Source organism: Schistocerca nitens, chromosome 2 (assembly GCF_023898315.1).
Source record: "Schistocerca nitens isolate TAMUIC-IGC-003100 chromosome 2, iqSchNite1.1, whole genome shotgun sequence".
Taxonomy (NCBI): domain Eukaryota; kingdom Metazoa; phylum Arthropoda; class Insecta; order Orthoptera; family Acrididae; genus Schistocerca; species Schistocerca nitens.
The window spans coordinates 253338597-253360579 of NC_064615.1; the positions used below are offsets into that span (position 1 = coordinate 253338597).

A 21983-nucleotide genomic window follows, 5' to 3' on the forward strand; every position below is an offset into this window, starting at 1 on the left:
AGTCCTGTGCCAGGGAAAGCAAGGGACAGTATGTTGTTTGGTGGCCAGCATCCTCTTTCTACAACACTAACAGCACACATGTATTAACAGCGTTCTTTATTTACTTAAACAGGAATCTACTTGTCTTTGAGCAAGTTGTTGTGGTACAAGCTCTTCCCCTAATAGTCCACAATAGCCTCAAAGCTGGAGAAGTGCATGACCCGTTATAACACTACACTCCCATAGCCAGTGACGTGGACTGACAGACGCCAACTAGAATGGCGACTGAACTAGTAAGTGAGCTGACTGTGACTGGCTCTGAGCTAGAGACTGTGACCGACACGTCCCTCCGGTCCGCGGCGGCGATCTAAATTCTGGCGGTCTAGAGGGCGTTGGCGGCACATTGCTTGCGAGTCTGTCTTTGGGCCCTCTCCTGATAGGCGCGATTGCTTCAGCGCCTACTATCGAACTTCTCGCAACCTCTTTACCGACCGGTGTGCTGACAACTGCTTATGTCAGCACAGTACTGAATAACTTCTTTACTATCATTAGAGAAAGAGTGAAGAGCAGCTGGAGAGAGAGAGAGAGAGAGAGAGAGAGAGAGAGAGAGAGTGTGTGTGTGCGCGCGCGCATGTCTCCGCTCTCCCAATCTACTGAGTTGGCCACAGGCTGCACCAAAGTGTGCAAACAATGTTTCGTTCTTTCCCACTAGCTGGCCAGCACCTGTTCACTGAAATCGGCACTGTCAGTGTGTGCCGGCCTTCTTCAGATAACAAGGGGATAGTTTTTGCTACTGCAAATGGGCACTCAGTATCTGGCTAACATGCTCCCTTTGTGCACACACTCCTGGGGTCGGTTTAAGGTAGAAGCAACACTACAGCAAGATATCTCTACAGGATGCATCACAATTAGTAGCGTCTGGTTCAAATGGCTCTGAGCACTATGGGACTTAACATCTGTGGTCATCAGTCCCCTAGAACTTAGAACTAATTAAACCTAACTAACCTAAGGACATCACACACATCCATGCCCGAGGCAGGATTCGAACCTGCGACCGTAGCGGTCACGCGGTTCCAGACTGAAGCGCCTAGAACCGCACGGCCACACCGGCCGGCAGTAGCGTCTGTTTGGGATGCCAATCTGAGAGGCCATCCAAGTGTAAGCCTTGCATACAGTGTTCTGTGTCGCCTCGTTGTCACTGTAGGTTTATACCAGGGGAAGCAAGGAGAGGATGTTGGTTGGTGGCCGGTATCCTCTTTCTATAACACGAACTGCACGCATATATTAACTGGGTTCTTGATTCATAAGAATAGAAGATTACTTAACTCAAGATAGTCCAGGTTTTGTACAAGCTCTCTGTAACAGACCACGTTAGCCTCACTACTGGTGAAGTACAAGTCCACTATGTACACTACTCTGGTCACTATGTAATCCCTATCTCTGAGCTAGAGGCTAAGCTAACTGCGACTGCGACTCCCTCTGGGCTGCCCCTGGATTGGTGTCTTGGATGACTGACTGGAACCCACTGGGCCCTCTGGTCCATGGCGGCGATCCAAATACTGGCGGCTGAGAGAGCGCTGGTGGCGCGTTTCTTGCGAATTTGTCGTTGGCCTATATCGATCTTTTTAAAACCTCTTTCCCGCCTGGTGTGCTGGCGACAGCGTATGCCAGCACACAGTCACTAATGTGTATCACAGCCCACCCGGTTAGCTGCGCAGGGTAAAACAATGTTTCCCGAGCAGGAAAGTGTGACAGTCCCCAGTATGAATCTGCCCGGAAGATTAGTGTCGAAGTCCGGTGTGTGGATGGTTTTTAAGGCGGTTTTACATCTGCCAGTTACACTATGTCGGCGATTGCTGCACAATGTCTCCATGTACATGTAACATCATTACTCTACAATGCAAACATCTGGGGTTACCCAGGGGGGGGGGGTCCACTGGGGGCCGAACCACACAGTAACACTGGGTCTGCTGTGGGGCGGCGGTGGGGTGACTGGACTGCTGTAAACTGTTGTGGGGTTGTGGACTACTGAGGGCTACGGTGGGGACGAAGCCTCTCCGTCGTTTCTATGTCCCCAAATGATAAGTCGCTTGCATGGAAAAACGTTCTCGAGCCGCTCCTGCGCCCAGCCTAAAGCCGGCGGCACACGGACCGTGCTGTCGAACGTTAACGTTGAGCGTGCCAAGTTCAACGTGCTGCTGAACGCTCAGGAACGATGCGGCTTGTGCATACGGTACGTGGGCCCCAACGTGGTATACGCGATCGCAACGCACTCCAGCGGCAGTTGAGGGATGTTTCTAGCTCGTAAGTCACACTGTTTACTCAATTCCCACGTTAGCTCTATTAAAACGCACATTTCCTCCATCGTCCACAAAAAGGAAGGTACTATGTCCAATCAATAAGGACACAGGCTTATAAAACTTCCATTACAAACAGTGCGGTACAAATTTGGAATACTTCTCCGCGTAAGAATAACAAATAATGTTTATTATTTCATCATTCCCACATTTTAGTAAAACCCCAAGGTCAGTCTTACTTGATCACTGTTCCTACTCACTTGCAGAATCCTTGCAACATGTGAATTACGAAGCAAAATATCTTTATACAAGTAGCGCAAGCTGTCTAGTAGATTAAGTCAATCGAACAGTCACCCCTCAAAAAAAAGTGAACTTATATTTACATAACATCAAATATTATAGTCTATACTTATATTAAACTAATAAAATCTGGAAGTGTCTAGACGCGAACTACCGCCCCAACAGTGAATTCATTATCAGTCGGTGATTCTACTCATTACGCTAAACGCACGACAAATGTCTTGTTCTACTGGTAGTATCTTATTGCATGCTGAAACCTTAATCGTAGATAATTACTAATAGTAATTTAATTTTAACAAATTGTACCAAGAACAATGCGTTTTGGGTGGATCTTCAGCGTGTCGCTGCCCTCAAATAGCCTACTCTCATAATACGCAAGTTACAATAATTCGTTCGCCACGAATATGATGTTTCTCATTATTTTATTGGAACGGATCGCACAGTTGACAACGGGTTTTCCAGTGATTCTCAATTTTCTGGTGCTCAGAAACGGCATATATACATATAGGCTTGAAATGAATGGCAATATGGCGCCTCACAACTCTGTACTGAAGAGAGGCGGCGTGCGTGTGACGTAGGTGGCGATGTGCCACCTCATTGGTCAACGCTCAGACGCACGTTCAGCATTTCTGACATGCCAGATATTGCTCTGCACGTTCGGAAAGACTCCCGAACGTGCTATTCCACGCTATGACGTCAGAAACTGGGCACGCTCAACGTTCGGATGCACGGTCCGTGTGCCGACAGCTTTAAGCACGCGCCGCGCCGCCTGATGAGGCTACAGTGTCGGGGTGCGTCCACCTGTTGCAGATGCTCCGCTGGCCGCTGTTGGTGGCCTGCTGCGGCCTCCTGCTGCTGGCGCGGCCGTGCGTCGCGCAGTGCCCGTGGTCTGCCCAGCAGTTCGCAGACCTGTCGTCGGGCTGCGTGTGCGCCTTCAACTCGGCGCAGGAGCTGTCGGTGCAGTGCGACGGCGTGGACTGGGCGCGGCTGGTGCGCGCGCTGTCGCGCCTCGGCGCGCAGCCGCTGGACCTGCTCTACGTCACCAACAGCTCGGTGGCCGCCCTGCAAGACGGCGCGCTCGCTCCCCTGTCCGCCGTCCGCTCGCTGCAGATCTCCGGCTGCGGGCTGCGCACCGTCGCCCCGGACGCCTTCCGCGGCCACGAGACCGTGCTTCGCAACCTCAACCTACAGGTAGCGACGCCCACCTCCCTCTCTTGTAATCTTTACAGTCGATTTTTTTACGACAAGGCGAAGTCTGAAGGCTGACGCAAAGGTCTGATGCCTTCAAATTTTGTATTGTAGCTACCAGGCTACACTATACAAATGCGCCTAAACATTACACTGTTGTAACAAAAGTTATGGGTAAACTGAAGGTGTGGTGGTGGTGGTGGTGGTGGTGGTGGTGGGGGGGGGGGGGGAGAAAGGAAAGGAAAGGGATTACTGATGACAGCTGCATCGGGACATTACGCAGAATTAGCGGCCTCGAGTAAAAATTTGTGCCAGACCGAAATTGAAACTGGCATCTCCTGATAATCAGACACGAGCGTTAACCACTACGCTACCCAGGACACAGTATTTGTAGCATCTGCTCGCGCTATCTAGACACGCCTCACCGGCGACCTACATTCCCAACGAGCAGTCCCTGTCCATGTCGTCTATTCTGAGGTTTACCCTAGGATGTCTGACTTACTTGAGCACTCACAATGAAAAAGGTGGATCCACTGCCCGTCTAGGCGAATAAATTACATGACTGCGTGATGCCTGTTCTTTTTCGACACGTCCAAAGGATGATGATGATGTTTGGTTTGGGGGGTGCTCAACTTCGCAGTTATCAGCACCCGTACAAATTTCCAACCTTTACTCAGTCCAAACTCGCCTCTTTCATGAATGATGACGAAATGATGAGGGCAACACAAACACCCAGTGATCTAGAGGCAGGTGAAAATCCCTGACCCCGCCGCGAATCGAATCCGAGACCCCGTGCTCGGTAAGCGAGAACGCGACCGCGAGACCACGAGCTGCGGACTCGTCCAAAAGAACAGACACAACGCATTAACATAAAAGTTATAGGGTAGCGACATCCACATGCGCAGATGGCAATAGTACCGCGTACACAAGATATAAAAGGGCAGTGTATAGATGGAGTTGTCAAGTGAAAAATTTTTCCGACGTCATTATCGCCGCACGACGGGTATTAACAGACATTGAAGGCGGAATGGTAGTTGGAGCTCAACGCATGGGACATTCCATTTCGGAAATCGTTAGGGAATTCTACATTTTAGGACCCATAGTGTCAAGAATGAGATGAGAACACCAGATTTCAGGCATTACCTCTCGCCATCAACAACGTAGTGGCCGATGGTTTTACTTAACGATCGAGAGCAGCGGCAGTAGAGTAGAACTGTCAGTGCTAATACACAAGAGACACTGCGTAAAATAACTGCAGAAATCAATGTAGGATGCTGAACGAACGTATCCGTTACGGCAGTGAGGGCTATGGCAAAACATGATCGACGCTAGTGCCTTTGCTAACAGCAAGACATCGCCTGCAGCGCTTCTCCTGGGCTCGTGACCACATTGTTTGGGCCCTACTGGAAAACCGTGGCCTGGTCAGATGAGTCCCGGTTTCATTTGGTACGCGCTGTTGGTAGGGTTCGACTGTGGCGTAGACCCCATGAAGGCATGGACCCAAGTTGTCAACAAGGCACTGCAAGCTGGTGGTGGCTCCATTCTTGCGTGAGCAGTCTTTACATGAAATGGACTGCGCCCTCTGGTCCAACTGCACCGATCATTGATTAGAAATGGTTACGTTCGGCTACTTGGAGACCATTTACGGACTTCGTATACCCAAACAATGTTGGAGTTTTTATGGATGGCAATATGCCATGTCACTGGGCCAAAACTGTTCGGGACTGGTTTGTAGAACATTCTGGGCAGTCCGAGCGAATGATTTGGCCACCCAGATCGCCCGCCATGAATCTCATCGAACAGTTATGGGACATAATCACAACAACATTGGGGAAGTTCTTTTCTCAGCAGTTGTATATGTTGTTTTCAGTGCTGAATTCGAATGTCAAGTTTGCTGATTTGTAGGAGGTCGGTTTCACAACGGAAAAGACAAAAGCCTCAAAATTTTCTTAGGTACTTTCTTCAGATTTTCACTTATATCTCGAAAAACTACACGTTTTTCGAAAATGATCACTGTGTACAAAATTTCGTACAAAATGCTATAGTCAGGTTCGATTTCCTGACGAGCGCTATCGGCGTTACAGCTCATTGAACACCAGTGATTTTTTGGTACTCCTGCGAAAAGACAAAAATGCAGGGTGCTAAATGGACGTTTCGACAATTTTCGCTTTGTTCCTGCCCACATTTTGACAAAACTGACCGAGTGTCTGCGTCCGAAGCGTGGTGCATGTTTCGAGTGGCCGTTCACCTGGATGACGCCGTATCAGGACACGACCACAGAGCTGGTGCAAAACCTTTTCAAGATTCACACGACCAGGTGACACGTTTTTATTTGTCTACGGTTGAATCTAGATGGTACGTCGTTGGATCAAGTTCAGAACAGGAGTCGTCCATCGCGAGCACCTCGTTCAACAATGTGACTGAACGATGTGCTTAGAACACTGGTGTCTGCCCCAGCGTTGTACACTGTCGTCAGACCTGTCACACATGACGGACTGTCACGCTTTACGGCGCAGATAAGCGTCCGCCATCCACGTTCTGTGATGACGCGTGGACGTGCAACACCTTGTTGCCCCCTCGTGATTGCACCTTCTTTCAAGTACTTTCCCTACGTGCTCACGACAACAGCACGTGAACAACAGACCGTGTTCGCCACCTCCGCGATGCTCGCTCCCAGTTCTCGGGTCATCACAATCGGTCCTTCGTTAAAGAGGCGTACGCCACTAGTCTTCCACATCTGCGACCCGTATTGTCGATAGAATCATTCCCCGCTCGTCTCTGCTCTTCCTGGATACTTTTCTTACGGCAGCACGGCCCGCAACCTCACCAGGCGACATTCAGTCTCGCGGTGGGAAAGTGCTCATAATGTTTTGGCCCTTCAGCATAGCTCGATCATGCGATCGAAACGAGTACATTAACTGTTCGACAGACGCTGGCAGATATCCGAAGAAATTACTTATTACGTTATCAATGGGGAAATGTTTTGTTTACTTCTCAATTGAACAAAATATCTGAAGACACGCCATCGTGAAAACTATACTGAGGCGCCAAAGAAACTTATATAGGCATGTGTATTCAAATACAGAGATATGTAAACAGGCAGAATACGGCGCTGCGGTCGGCAACGCCTGTATAAGACAAGTGTGTGCCGCAGTTGTTAGATCAATTACTGCTGTTACAATCGCAAAGGTTATCAAGATTTAAGTGAGTTTGAATGTGGTGTTATAGTCGGCGCACGAGCGATGGGACACAGCATCTCCGAGGTAGCGATGAAGTGCGGATTTTCCCGCACGGCCATTTCACTAGTGTACCGTGAATCAGGAATCCGGTAAAACATCAAATCGCTTCAGCCGGAAAAAGATCCTGCAAGAACGGGAGCAACGACGACTGAAGAGAATCGTTCAACATGACAGAAGAGCAAACCCTTCCGCAGATTGCTGCAAATTTCAATGTTGGGCCATCAAAAAGTGTCATAGTGTGAACCATTCAACGAAACATCATCGATATGGGCTTTCAGAGCCGAAGGCCCACTCGTGTACCCTTGATGACTACACGACAAAAAAGCTTCACGTCTCGCTTCGGCCCATGAACACCAAAATTGGCCTGTTGATGACTGAAACATGTTGCCTGGTCGGACGAGTCTCGTTTCAAATTGTATCGAGCGAATGGACGTGTACGGGTATGGAGACAACCTCATGAATCTATGGACCCTGCATGTCAGCAGAGAACTGTTCAAGCTGGTGGAGGCTCTGTAATGCAATGCGGCGTATGCAGTTGAAGTGATATGGGGCCCCTGCTACGTCTAGATACGACTCTGACAGGTGACACGTACGCAAGCAACGTGACCGATCACCTGCATCTATTAATGTCACTTGTGCATTCCGGCGAACTTGGGAAATTCCAGCAGGACAATGCGGCAACACACTCGTCCAGAATTGCTACAGAGTGGCTCCAGGAACAGTCTTCTGAGTTTAAACTCTTCCGCTGCCCACCAAACTCCCCAGACATAACATTACTGAGCATATCTGGGATGCCTTGCAACGTAGTGTTTAGAAGAGATCTTCACCCCTGTCGAACTCCTACGGATTTATGGACACCCCTGAAGAATTCACGGTGTCAGTTCCCTCTAGAACTACTTCAGACATTAGTCGAGGCCATGCCACGTCGGCCCTACATGATATTAGACAGGTGTTCCAGTTTCTTTGGCTACACGCACACAAACTGACTGACAGTGTCACTGCCTCAATGACAAATGAATATCAGTAGCGCCAGCAGCGACAAGGAAATGGAAATTCCAGATACACGAGGCTCTAGTGTTAAAGAGTCTGTGGACAGCCAAGAGAGCCGGAGGTCGGCTTCTAAGAAAATTGCAAGGCACTTCTTGCGAGAGAGATTTGCTGTTCTCTGTTGCAGCTTACACAAGCTTCTTCCTTTCACAGGTGGGTTACCTCTGTTCGACATGCATAAGGCACGCTGATGTTACTTATGTCCTCTTACGTGCTGAAGGACGGATCCTTCCTAAAGCATCCGGAAATTTGTACTATTAATTAGTGGTACAGTCCCTTGTTTTGCTGAGCAGTGTTTGATGTTGCAAGCTTGCACTTAATAGATCCCCGCACTTTCACTAGCGAGTGCGAATACATGTGACCTCAGTCGAAGGCCCTACAAGAAATTTCGCAAGTGCAACGGAGCCTTGTTAAAATGCTATATGAGTGAGAGGCGTACGCACACCACGAATTACGACAATTATTGGAACATCTGAAGACGTGTGCTGAACACTGCAAAATGTGACTCACCAGTAAAAAGCTAACTTTCGATCTTCTCTTTTTTTACGAAAGGAAGTGACCAGCTGCTTTGGCACTGACGAGTAGAATTAGATAAGACGGAAGCAACTGGTTGTGATTCTCATGAAGGAATTCTGCTTATTGCATCACTAACCGGAAGCAACTTACGAAAAAAAGCACGAAAACTTGTATATCGGTATTCGAAAAATAACTCTCTTGATACTTCTAATCGATGTGTTTAGTGAAGAATCTTCTCACTCGATCAAAATTCTTCGCTCCCCTACAACGTTTCTTTTCACGTTATTCTTTCCCGAGAGGACGAGAAAAGAGAAAGTTGTCAGTTTCATAAAGGCAACACACACCATGGAGTGATCTACTGTTTCCCTTTTTAAGCAGTTTTTAGTCTACAGAAATTACTCGCTATTAATCGGTGTTACCGTTCAAATGAAAAAGAAAAGGAGGCAACATATATGCTTTTTAACGTGGGCTAGTGCTCACATGCATTGCAAGCGCATGGATGTGTTACGCTGTTTAAAGATACGCCTTCCTGAGAAGACATGTGGAACAATATGAGTGAAAAACACAATGTGTAAAAGTTAACGACAGGAAAAACAGTTCCCCCTTCCGTGATGACACGCAAATGACCGCATAGCGTTAATCAGTTTCGATGGAAAACTGTAAGCGAATAAGATTGCAAAAGTACAGCTGTATGCAAACTCTCCTATATAAAAAAAACTCAGATATGATTTATCTCTGCACCTTTTAAGAAGTATAGCAAAGGAGAGTAATTTCCTTATTCGTAATTACCGAGTGAGGTGGCGCAGTGGTTAGCACTCGGGAGTCGCATTCGGAAAGACGACGATTCAAATCCGTGTCCGGACATTCAGATTTATATTTTCCGTAATTTCCCGAAATCGCTCCTGACGATTTCCAGGATGGTTCCTTTGAGAGGCCACGGCCAATTTCCTTCCACATGCTTGAGACATTCCGAGCTAGTGCTCCGTCTCCAGTGATCCCTATGTCGATGGGAGAGGGTTGGCGTAGGCATAAGTGTTTTGGAGCACATCATTCATCTCACAGTGTTGAACATTGTATTCCGTATCAGAGGAGGCCTACATGTTCCCATGTTGATCCAATAATATCCACCATTATGATTAAAGCGGGCAGGAGATCATCGAGACCGACCTGCGAATCAATGTGATCGTGTCGCGTGGTCGGGTAACTCCCGTTTTATTGTTAAACCAGGTCGAAGGTCGTGTCCAGACACGCCGTCAACCAGGCGAACGGATGCTCGAAACACGCAGCTCGCCACGGACGAATGCCGTTGGGAGGAGTACTATGTTACTGGGGACATTCGCCTGGGCTTCCATGGGATCTGCGGTAGTAAGCGAAGGCTTACGTGAACATTATCAGGGACCGCCTGTGATCCCTTATGCTTGTTGTCTTCCCCAGAAGCGGTGGTATCTTCCAGCAGGATAACTGTCCCTGTCACAACGCCAGGATCGAGCTGCAATGGTTTGAGGAGCATGAAAATGAACTCACGTTGACATCTTGGCCAAAAAATTCGACTGATCTGAAGCCGATGAAACCCACTGGGACGCTATAGGGCGCCGGTTCTGCGCCCACAAACCAATCGCCCGTAAATTACGGGAAATGTGTGACCTGTGCATAGGCATCTGGTGCCACAAACTAGAGGTGGGTCGTTCACGAACTAACAGGTCTGAAGGAACGGTTCACCAAAATGAACGGAACAGGCAAGGAACGAATTCTAGGGAAGGGTCTTTTATACTTCACTTCGGTCGCGGCTTCCTACTTATAGTTCCCGGGAAAGGGATACGTTCGGTCTCGTTCCCGAACGGCACGTCAGCCGGTCTCATTCCAGCCTCGGTCCCGGTCTCGGTCTCGGTCTCGCTCGGCCGGACTCGTCCTCCTTTGCGTGGCCACTCGTCGCAGTTCCACTGCCGACTGCTCATAGTTCAGTAACGCGTTGTTGTTCGTTTCGTTCGCTGCGCACGCCAATTCTAGATCTGTTTCATACCTTTTTTGAACTTCTGGTTGTTTTCGTATTCCATTCAGCGTCCACGAACGGTAATGAAAATGTATTTTATAATTACGTAAATTACATAACAATTACGTGGTATCTAATACAGACATCTTTTACTTCACTAATACGATAAACAGCAGAAGAAATATTAGTAAAAAGGCAAGATTCTTTGTTATTAGACACGCAAAGGACGTCGGCACAGCACACGCGAGAGGCCATTATCCGTCTTTTTTTGATGCATGGTAAAAGAGCATGTTCATTGTTATGGAAGGCAGACCGACTTACAACCGAATGAAGCCCGCGCTACGTAATCGAGTGTATGGTGTCACATTTTGTAAAGAGAATGTGATAACTCCTACAATATTATTTCAGTGTTACAGGGCGGCGCATGAAAAATCGGCCCTAGTACTAGACAGCTCATTGTCGCTTACCAATCGTCATCTATTGTTTCGAAGTTGTTTGCATTAGCTTATTTGCTATTTCTTCACTGCCTAATTGTCACATGTTTATCTATTCTGCTCGTAGCGGTCAACAAATCGTGCGTAATTGGCGAGCAGTCTGTTTTGCACAATCACGAAAATTACAAGTGTGTGAGAATTATGTTATGAATAAAAACTCTGTACTCCAGGAGGGAGGCAAGTGCCCCCTCTTAGCGCCTTCCATCTTGAGTCCCTATGCTACTAACTATCAGTTTTTCATAAGAACCATATACCAAGCACAATGAACGGTGAATGAGTAAAAATGAACGGTTCCTAAAAAAGGGCCATCACCAGTGAACTAGCTCCCAAGGATGAACGACTTTGCCCATCTCTACCACAAACCTCTTGAAACCTATCAAGTACTTGTCGAATCCATGGCTCGCAGAATCACTACTGAAATGCGTTCCAGAGGTGGACCTACATTCTTTTAAGTAGGTGGTCATATTGTTTTGGCTCATTAGTGTATACGCTAAGGCCATGAGAATCTGACGAGAAAACTAAATACGAGGGGTGTCCAGAAAGTAAGTTCCACCGGCCGCGAAATGGAAGTCACATTGAAAATGCGATAAAGCTTTGTACAGATGTCTTAGACAGTGTTCCTAGTACACCCATCTAATGCGTCACGTCGCTCCTTCCAGTTCTGAGCGCACAGTGAGAACGTAAAGAGCCCAGATAAATAGCGTTTCCGCCAAGTATGGGCGCCTGGCAAGAGATTTCGTATGATTTCATGCAACACCACGAAATGTGACTGTCGCTCAATTCCTTTTTCATGACAAACCTCAACCGCATACTGCAGGGGCAATTAAGAAGTTCCTGCAGCATTTTAAATCGGAAGTGTTTGATAACCCACCGTATAGCCCGGACTTGCCTCCCCCTGATTCTCATCTCTACTCACATGAACTGCTGGCTATGAAGACAACATTTCGGAACAGACAACGAGTTGCAGACCAGCGTAGAGAATTGGCAGAAAGCCCATAAGCTGCCTTGTATTACGAGGGTACTGGAAAATTGCTAAGGGCAAATAAAACATTTCTGATTTTTACTGTGGTTCACATTTGGCCACCGATCAGAACTTACTTTCTGTACAATTCCCGTAAGTCTCACTCTGCGCGCGTATCACATAACCGTGCGAGCACTGTGGGTAGCGAGCACTGCGGGTAGCAGACAAGGGACATGGAGGTTTGGGTCGGGATGGAAACGTGCTTGCATAGTCAAAGCATTTAAGATGACCGCTTGCATAACGCAGAAAATTCTGGCTCGGGTCCCGTCCGGCACAAATTTTCATTTGTTTCTTGTAAACTCTACAGCTTTGGTGGTACCGTAGTCGCAATTTACGAATACATTTCATGAGTACTGGTAAAGCCTCTGTGTGACCTGTAATCGATCTAGTTTTACCTTCGTGGTCTTTTCACGAGATACATAGGAAGAATGAATATACTTCGTCGACTCTATAGGAACGAGCGCATTCGGCCTCTATCCTTACTAAATGGGTAAAACTGTCACACGGCCACATCTAGGAGCAACAAAAATTCTACTTTTAGTGTTTCACATTGCACAGCTTGGACAGGATAGAGAAGCATGGAGAGCTGCATCAAACCAGTCTCAGGACTGAAGACGACGACGACAACAACAACAACATTTCACGTAACTACTGACAGCATTTAAAAATTTAAATCCTACGTTAAAAGTTTAACACAATAAGTCAAGCACTAAACATTAGAAATAGTGTATATGTATTGATGCACACTAATTGACAGTGCACAACTTATCCAGACTATTCACTCACGTACTTGAGAATAAGAGCACTTAGGAACTTATCGCTATTGTCATTATCTGCAGACGCACGAACGGCGATAATTTCGTCATCACATCACAGCCAACGACGCCGTCATTTGGCAGCCAGTCGTTTACGTAATTAACACCTAAGTCTAAGCATCCCCAAATATTTGTGGATGCTTCATGGAACTCCGAAGGGTCGGCATTGTCCCCAGTTTCTTTATTCAGTGTCCAAATTGCGTCAGTGGATTCACAAATGCGTGCCCACTGATCATTCTTCTAATCTTAGACTGCTGAACTTCCACCAACAAATTCCGCGCCGATGTTTTTCGACAATTATTCTTTCTCTCTCCTCACTTTTCTCTTTTATGTAATTTCTCACTCACAACAAATGGGGGCAATAAAGTGCTGTACAGCAAAATGTTCACTTGTCCACACGTTGAGTACGCAGCCGATTTCCCTGGGCTTTCCGCTGAGGCGGCAGTCCCTCTTGCCGGCGACAGCTGACGTACGTCGAGTACAAACGGGTGCGTACTGGTGCGCCTGCCGAGCAGCAACCCATCGGACGGCCGTGCAGCAGTCGCCACCTGCCACACAGACGTAGTCGCGGAAAAGAAATAATCCCTCGGCAACTGGCATCGAGCCGAGTTAGCAAATAAAGTGGAAGTACACCCTTTGATGGTTATTGAGTTGGAGTGTAAACGGGCATGGTATGGTAAAAAGGCAACTTCGAAAATAAGGGTTTATCGAAAACAGAAAATCGTTACTGAGTTTAACAAGGGAACAACTGCTATCGTCCTGTGTGAATCACCATGATTGCATGTAGCAGCCCATTGAGACAGACAGTAAAATGGTATGGAAACTTAGCATTCGATCTTTTTTTCAACACCGCTACTGTGAATGCGTTATATGTATTACACGATGTGACGGGATGGAAACTGCCAATGACAGTATTTCGGAAAATGCTGGCAGACGCGCTCACATGGAATAGACATGAAGGAACTCCAGTGAAAGTCGGTACAAGAAGAAGCAAACACCATCAGGAAACAAAGGAACGAAAGTCGCGTAAAGTGCATAGATATTCTTCTGACTGCTACGAGACAAAAACAAAAACATTCAGGAGCGATGCAACGCCAAAGTTAGGTAAACAGGTGTTTAACTTTTGTAATACGTGCAAATCTAAACCCCATATTTGCACTGAAAAACTTCGGTAAACCAAAAAATTTTGATGTCGTTCAAACGAAAAACGCACTCACAGTCCCCAGAGACAGGTTTCATCGGACGGAAGAGTCCCACACGACTGAATGTGTGCTTGACGTCTTAACTGGTGCTGTGCGAGTATCCACGTATGGCTGTCGCCTAAATTTAAATTTAATGAGTGACACCGACGATTGTTGCCCTAATTAGTAGCGGGTTATCGAAAACTAAGCAGTTACTCTACTTCAAGAGAGAATGATTCGGTTGAACTGGAGACCCAGATTAATGACGGCCGTATAAATGAGGTACCACTGTATTTAACACGTACATCTGCATCTATAGTCCACAAACCAGTTTCCGGTATGTGGTGGAGGGTACTGTGTATGTCAGCGTCACTTCCCCGTTTTCTATTGCAGTCGCGTATGGACTGCAAAAGAACAATTGCTGGTATGCCCCTGTGTGCGCGCGAATCTCTCTTATTTCATCTTCGTGGGCTTTTCACAAGACATATATATGGCCGAGTATCTCCGTAACGTCTTCGCACTTACTAAATGAACCTGTAACGAAACGTGCTGCTCTTATGCTCTTCTTTGAATCTTCTCCATTCCATCTATCAGTTTTATCTGGTAAGGATACTGGCGAGAAATATTCAAGTAATGCTCGAACGAGTGTTTTGTAAGTATCCCCATGACGTCTTCCCATTTACTAAATGAACCTGTAACGAAACGTGCTACTCTTCTTTGAATCTTCTCTATTTCCTCTATCAGTTTTACCTGACAAGCACACCATATTCACGAGCACTATTCAAGCAATGGTCGAACGAGTGTTTTGGAGGTACTGCCATTGATGGAACTTCTTGGCAGATCAAAACTGAGTGCCAGAGCAAGACTCGAGCTCGGGACCCTTTGCCTTTCGCGGGTGAGTTACTCAAGCACGGCTCACGACCGACATCACTGCCTTATTTCGGCCAGTAGCTGATCTCCTACCTTCCAAACTCCACAGGAAGTTTCATGCGGAACCTTTAAGACTAGCCCTGCTGGAAGAATGGATACTGCCGAGTGATGTTTTAGCCTGGGGGAAGTTTCCAGAACGAAATGTTTACTCTGTAGCTGAGTGTGGGCTGATATGAAACTTCGTGGCAGGAGTTTGGAAGGCAGGAAACGAGGTTCTGGCGGAAACAGAGCAGTGAGGAAGGGTCGAGAATCATACTTCGGTAGCGCAATCAGTAGATGCCTGACAAAGGATGACGTTCCGAGTTGGAGTCTCGGTCCAGCACACAGTTTCAATGTGCGAGGAACTTTCATATCACTGCACACTCCAATGCAGATTGAATATCTGACTCTGAATACTTCCAGTCATAATGCACTGCATTTCCTGAGGATTCTTCCAATGAATCTCAGCCTGGCATCTGCCTTATTCACAACTAAATTTATGTCGTCGTTCTGCTTCAAATGTCTGCGTACACATACTCTTAGATATTTTATAGAGGTTACTGCTTCCAGTGATTGTTCTGCAATCATATAGTGTCTTTGTTGCTATTGTACCCGCAATAAGTTGCATTTGTTTATGTTGAGAGTCCACTGCGACTGTGTACACAAAGCGTCGATGCTCTGCAAGTCTTCCTGAATTTTTCTTCAATTTTCTAGCGTTGCGACTTCTCTGTGTACAACAGCATCATCTGCTGAAAGCCCCACAGAATTTCCAACGTTAGCTGCTACGTCATTTACATATACTGTGACAAGTAACGGCGCTATAAAAATCGACTGAGACGTGCCCAAAGTTATTTTTACGCCTGAAGACCTCTCTCCTTTCAAAATGACATGCTTATATTGTGTTTCCTAGAAACCCTTGAATAGACTCACATAGTTGGTCTGAAATTCCACACTCTCGTATTTTGTTCATTGGGCAGTCGTGCGGAGTAGTCCACCAAATTATGGTCCATACCATTAACGCCGATACGCAGCAGGATTTTGGAATGTTTGAATTAACTGGAAGAGAATGGAATCACAGTCAACACGGATTTTAAAAAAATCGTTGTTGTCAGACATGAGTAGCTTCTTACTCATTCGAAGTGTTGAGTGCTACTGACAAGGGATTTCAAACAGATTCTGTATTTCTAGATTTCCACAAGGGTTTCGATACCGTACCTCACAAACTGCTTGTAATCAAATTGCGTTTTTATGGAATATCGTGTGACTTATGCAAATGGATTCGTGATTTCCTGTCAGAAAGGTGACAGTTCGTAGTAACTGACGGAAAGCGATCGAATAAAACAGAAGTGATTTCTGGCGATCCCCAAGATAGTGTTACAGATCCTTTAATGTTCCCTACCTATATAAACGATTTGGGAGACAATCTGAGCAGCTGTCTTGCGGATGACGCTGTCGTTTATCGACTACTAAACACATCATCAGGAGATCAAAACAAAGTGCAAAACGATTTAGAAAAGATATATGTATGGTGCGAAAATTTGAAGTTGACCCTAAATAAGTGTGCGGTCAAACACATGAGTGCTAAAAGGAATGCGTTAAACTTCCGTTACACGATAAGTCAGTGAAATCTAAAGGCCGTAAATTCAACTAAATATCTAGGAATTACAATTACGAAGAGCTTAAACTGGAAGGAACAAATAGAAAATGTTGTGGGGAAGGCTAACCGAAGACTGCGTTTTATTGGAAGAAGTCTTCGAAGATGGAAGAGATCTACTAAAGAGGCTGCCTACACTGCGCTTGTCCATCCTCTATTCGAGCACTGCTAGGGGTCTGCGATACTTACTAGATGGGATTAACAGAATACACCGAGAAAGTTCAAAGAAGGACAGCACGTTTCGTATTATCGAGAAATAGGGGGGAGAGAATGTCAATGAAATGATACAAGGTTTGGGGTTGACATCATTAACACGTTTTTCGATGAGGCGGAATCTCCTCACGAAATTTCAATCACCAGCTTTCCCTTCAGAGTGCGAAAATATTTGGTTGAAGCCGAGCTGCATCGGGAGAAACCATAATCATGTCCGCCTGGTCACCGGCACGAATCCGCCCGGAGGATTTGTGTCGATGTCCGGTGAGCCGGCCAGTCTGTGGATGGTTTTTAAGGCGGTTTTCCATCTGCCTCGGCGAATGCGGGCTGGTTCCAGTTACTCCGCCTCAGTTACACTGTATCGGCGATTGCTGCGCAAACAAGTTCTCCACGTACGCGTACACCACCATTACTCTACCACGCAAACATAGGGGTTACACTCGTCTGGTGTGAGACGTTCGCTGGGGGTCCACCGGGGACCGAACCGCACAATAACCCTGGGTTCGGTGTGGGGCGGCGTTGGGGTGAAGTGGACTGCGGAAGACGTCGTGGAGTTGTGGAGCACTGCGGCTGCGGCGGGGACGGAGCCTCTCCGTCGTTTCTAGGTTCCCGGTTCACATACAAAGCAAAGGGAACTTCACAGCAAACGTAAACATAGCCAAAGCCTTGCAGACAAACAAAAATTACGCGAAGCGAAATGTAGTGTCAGGAGGGCTATGAGAGAGGCGTTCAATGAATTCGAAAGTAAAGTTCTATGTACTGACTTGGCAGAAAATCCTAAGAAATTTTGGTCTTATGTCAAAGCGGTAGGTGGTTCAAAACAAAAAGTCCAGACACTCTGTGACCAAAGTGGTACTCAAACAGAGGATGACAGACTTAAGGCCCAAATACTAAATGTCTTTTTCCAAAGCTGTTTCACAGAGGAAGACTGCACTGTCGCACAGATGACAAAATGCTAGATATCGAAATAGACGACAGAGGGATAGAGAAACAATTAAAATCGCTCCAAAGAGGAAAGGCCGCTGGACCTGATGGGATACAAGTTCGATTTTACACAGAGTACGCGAAGCAACTTGCCCCCCTTCTTGCAGCCGTGTACCGTAGGTCTCTAGAAGAGCGTAGCGTTCCAAAGGATTGGAAAAGGGCACAGGTCATCCCCGTTTTCAAGAAGGGACGTCGAACAGATGTGCAGAACTATACACCTGTATCTCTAACGTCGATCAGTTGTAGAAGTTTGGAACACGTATTATGTTGGAGTATAATGACTTTTCTGGAGATTAGAAATATACTCTGTAGGAATCAGCATGGGTTTCGAAAAAGACAGTCGTGTGAAACCCAGCTCGCGCTATTCGTTCACGAGACTCAGAGTGCCATAGACACGGGTTCCCAGGTAGATGCCGTGTTTCTTGACTTCCGCAAGGCGTTCGATACAGTTCCCCACAGTCGTTTAATGAACAAAGTAAGAGCATATGGACTATCAGACCAATTGTGTGATTGGATTGAAGAGTTCCTAGATGACAGAACGCAGCGTGTCATTCTCAATGGAGAGAAGTCTTCCGAAGTAAGAGTGATTTCAGGTGCGCCGCAGGCGAGTGTCGTAGGACCGTTGCTATTCACAATATACATAAATGACCTTGTGGATAACGTCGGACGTTCACTGAGGCTTTTTGCGGATGGCGCTGTAGTTTATCGAGAGGTTGTAACAATGGAACATTGTACCGAAATGCAGGAGGATCTGCAACGAATTGACGCATGGTGCAGGGAATGGCAATTGAATGTCAATGTAGACAAGTGTAATGTGCTGCGAATACATTGAAAGAAAGATCCTTTATCATTTAGCTGCAATATAGCAGGTCAGCAACTGGAAGCAGCTAATTCCATAAATTATCTGGGAGTAGGCATTAGGAGTGATTTAAAATGGGATGACCACATAAAATTAATCGTCAGTAAAGCAGATGCCAGACTGAGATTCATTGGAAGAATCCTAAGGAAATGCAGTCCGAAAACAAAGGAAGTAGGTTACAGTACGCTTGTTTGCCCACTGCTTGAATACTGCTCAGCAGTGTGGGATCCGTACCAGATAGGGTTGATAGAAGAGATAGAGAAGATCCAACGGAAAGCAGCGCGCTTCGTTACACGATCATTTAGTAATCGCGAAAGCGTTACGGAGATGATAGATAAACTCCAGTGGAAGACTCTGCAGGAGAGACGCTCAGTATCTCGGTACGGGCTTTTGTTGAAGTTTCGAGAACATACCTTCGCCGAAGAGTCAAGCAGTATATTGCTCCCTCCTACGTATATCTCGCGAAGAAACCATGAGGATAAAGTCAGAGAGATTAGAGCCCACACAGAAGTATACCGACAATCCTTCTTTCCACGAACAATACGAGACTGGAATAGAAGGGAGAACCGCTAGAGGTACTCAAGGTACCCTCCGCCACACACCGTCAGGTGACTTGCGGAGTATGTATGTAGATGCGGATATAGACAATAAAATACAATACAATAGAACCATAATCATAATAAAATAAAGGAAATGAGAGCTCGCACGGAGAGATATAGGTGTTCGTCTTTTGCGCGTGCTTTCGACAGTGGAATAATAGAGAATTATTGTGAAGCACATCGTCTTGCGGTAGCGTTCTCGCTTCCCGCGCACGGGGTCCCGGGTTCGATTCCCGGCTGGGTCAGGGATTTTCCCTGCCTCGAGATGATTGGGTGTTGTTGTGTCGTCTTCATCATCATCATTCATCCCCATTACGGTCGGAGGAACGCAATGGCAAACCACCTCCGATAGGACCTTGCCTATCTGGCGGTGCGGGTCTCCCGCATCGTCCCCTACGCTCCTAGGAGTATGGGACCTCATCATCATTATCACTCTGAAGATGGTTCGATGAACCCTCTGTCAGGCACTTTAATGTGATTTGCAGAGTATCGATGTAGATGAGCTGATTGAACGCTTTTCGGGAGTCTAGGAACACCGTGTCTACTCACGTGCCTGTGTCTAGTGCTTTGTTTGTGTCCCGGACGATCGGAGCGAGCTGGGTTTCACGCGGTCGTTCGGAGTCCGCGCCACGAGTGTGTCAACGTACTGTACACTGCTGTGTGTTCGACAGGACAACGAGCTGGGCGCGGTGCCGTCGGCGGCGCTGTCGCGGCTGTCTGCGCTGACGCACCTGGACCTGTCGCGCAACCGCCTGGCGCACGTGCCGGCGGGCGCGCTGGAGCCGCTGTCGTCACTGGCGACGCTGCGGCTGGCCGACAACGCCAACGTGACGCTGGCGGCGGGCGCGCTGCGCGGGCTCGGCGCGTCGCTGCGCAACCTCAACCTGCGCGGCGCGCGCCTGCGACACCTGCCGGCCGACGCGCTCGCGCCGCTGCGCAGCCTCGCCTTCCTCGACCTCTCGCACAACGCCATCCGCGAGCTGCCGCCAGGTCAGTGCCGGCGCGAACGAGTCTCGTCTCGGCTGGCGGCCAAGGGATATCTATGCTGAAACTTCCTGGCTGATTAAAACTGTGTGCCGGACCGAGACTCGAACTCGGGACCTTTGCCTTTCGCGGGCAAGTGCTCTACCATATGAGCTACCCAAGCACGACCCACGACCCGTCCTCACAGCCTTACTTCTGCCAGTACCGCGTCTCCTACCTTCCAAACATTACAGAAGCTTTTCTGCGAACCTTGCAGAACTAGCACTCTTGAAAGAAAGGATATTGCGGAGACATGGCTTAGCCACAGCCTGGCGGATGTTTCCAGAATGCGATTTTTCACTCTGCACGGGAGTGTGCGCTGATATGAGATTCTGTAAAGTTTGGAAGGTAAGAGACGAGGTATTGGAACAAGTAAAGCTGTGAGGACGGGGCGTGAGTCGTGCTTGGGTAGCGCAGATGGTAGAGCACTTGCCCGCGAAAGGCAAAGGTCCCGAGTTCGAGTCTCGGTCCGCCACACAGTTTTAATCTGCCAGGAAGTTTCATATCAGCGCACACTCCGCTGCAGAGTGAAAAATCTCATTCTGATACCTATGCTGCAGGCTAGCCGCCCGCAACACATCGACAGCCTTTCCTCGGACTCCCTCGCGCATTTTCTCTAATCTTTCGGCAGACATATGTAACTCAGATTTTGTGCTACGTAGTTGGAGTCAGCCCAAACAAACATGCTCATCACAAACTTGTTTGCGTGGCCACCATCCGCAGCAAGCACAGAAATATTCGTTTTGTATATAAAAACGGCCTTTTCTTGCTGCAATTTATTTCTCCCAGACGCGTTTAGCCTTTAACTTTCATGCGTCTTCAGTGGGGTCCAGAATGATATACTTTCGTTCTGGTATGTGACTTGTAGAGAATAAAACAGTTCGCGTCTCGTTTGAACGTAAATTAGTGATCACTTACATATCTTCTCGTTTTTGGCTAGCATCTACATCTACATTTATACTCCGCAAGCCACCCAACGGTGTGTGGCGGAGGGCACTTTACGTGCCACTGTCAATACCTCCCTTTCCTGTTCCAGTCGCGTATGGTTCGCGGGAAGAACGACTGTCTGAAAGCCTCCGTGCGCGCTCTAATCTCTCTAATTTTACATTCGTGATCTCCTCGGGAGGTATAAGTAGGGGGAAGCAACATATTCGATACCTCATCCAGAAACGCACCCTCTCGAAACCCGGCGAGCAAGCTACACCGCGATGCAGAGCGCCTCTCTTGCAGAGTCTGCCACTTGAGTTTATTAAACATCTCCGTAACGCTATCACGGTTACCAAATAACCCTGTGACGAAACGCGCCGCTCTTCTTTGGATCTTGTCTATCTCCTCCGTCAATCCGACCTGGTACGGATCCCACACTGATAGGCAATACTCAAGTATAGGTCGAACGAGTGTTTTGCAAGCCACCTCCTTTGTCGATGGACTACATTTTCTAAGCACTCTCCCAATGAATCTCAACCTGGCACCCGCCTTACCAACAATTAATTTTATATGATCATTCCACTTCAAATCGTTCCGCACGCATACTCCCACATATTTTACAGAAGTAACTGCTACCAGTGTTTGTTCCGCTATCATATAATCATACAATAAAGGATCCTTCTTTCTATGTATTCGCAATACATTACATTTGTCTATGTTAAGGGACAGTTGCCACTCCCTGGACCAA

At 47.3% G+C, this 21983-nt stretch overlaps 2 protein-coding genes across 2 annotated transcripts in view; one reads left to right on the forward strand and one right to left on the reverse strand.

Annotated features, from left to right (window-relative positions):
- LOC126234959 (rab3 GTPase-activating protein catalytic subunit) overlaps positions 1–21983 on the reverse strand; it is a gene marked incomplete at its 3' end in the record, with an annotated part of 492900 nt that overhangs the window by 338687 nt on the left and 132230 nt on the right. The gene's annotated exons all lie outside the window — the stretch shown is intronic.
- The window catches only part of LOC126235979 (TLR4 interactor with leucine rich repeats), a 336875-nt gene that overhangs the window by 264857 nt on the left and 50035 nt on the right, over positions 1–21983 (forward strand). Inside the window, exons 2-3 of the mRNA XM_049944957.1 lie at positions 3387–3767; positions 19957–20275. Coding sequence (XP_049800914.1) covers positions 3387–3767; positions 19957–20275 — 700 coding nt within the window. The remainder of the gene's footprint in view (positions 1–3386; positions 3768–19956; positions 20276–21983) is intronic.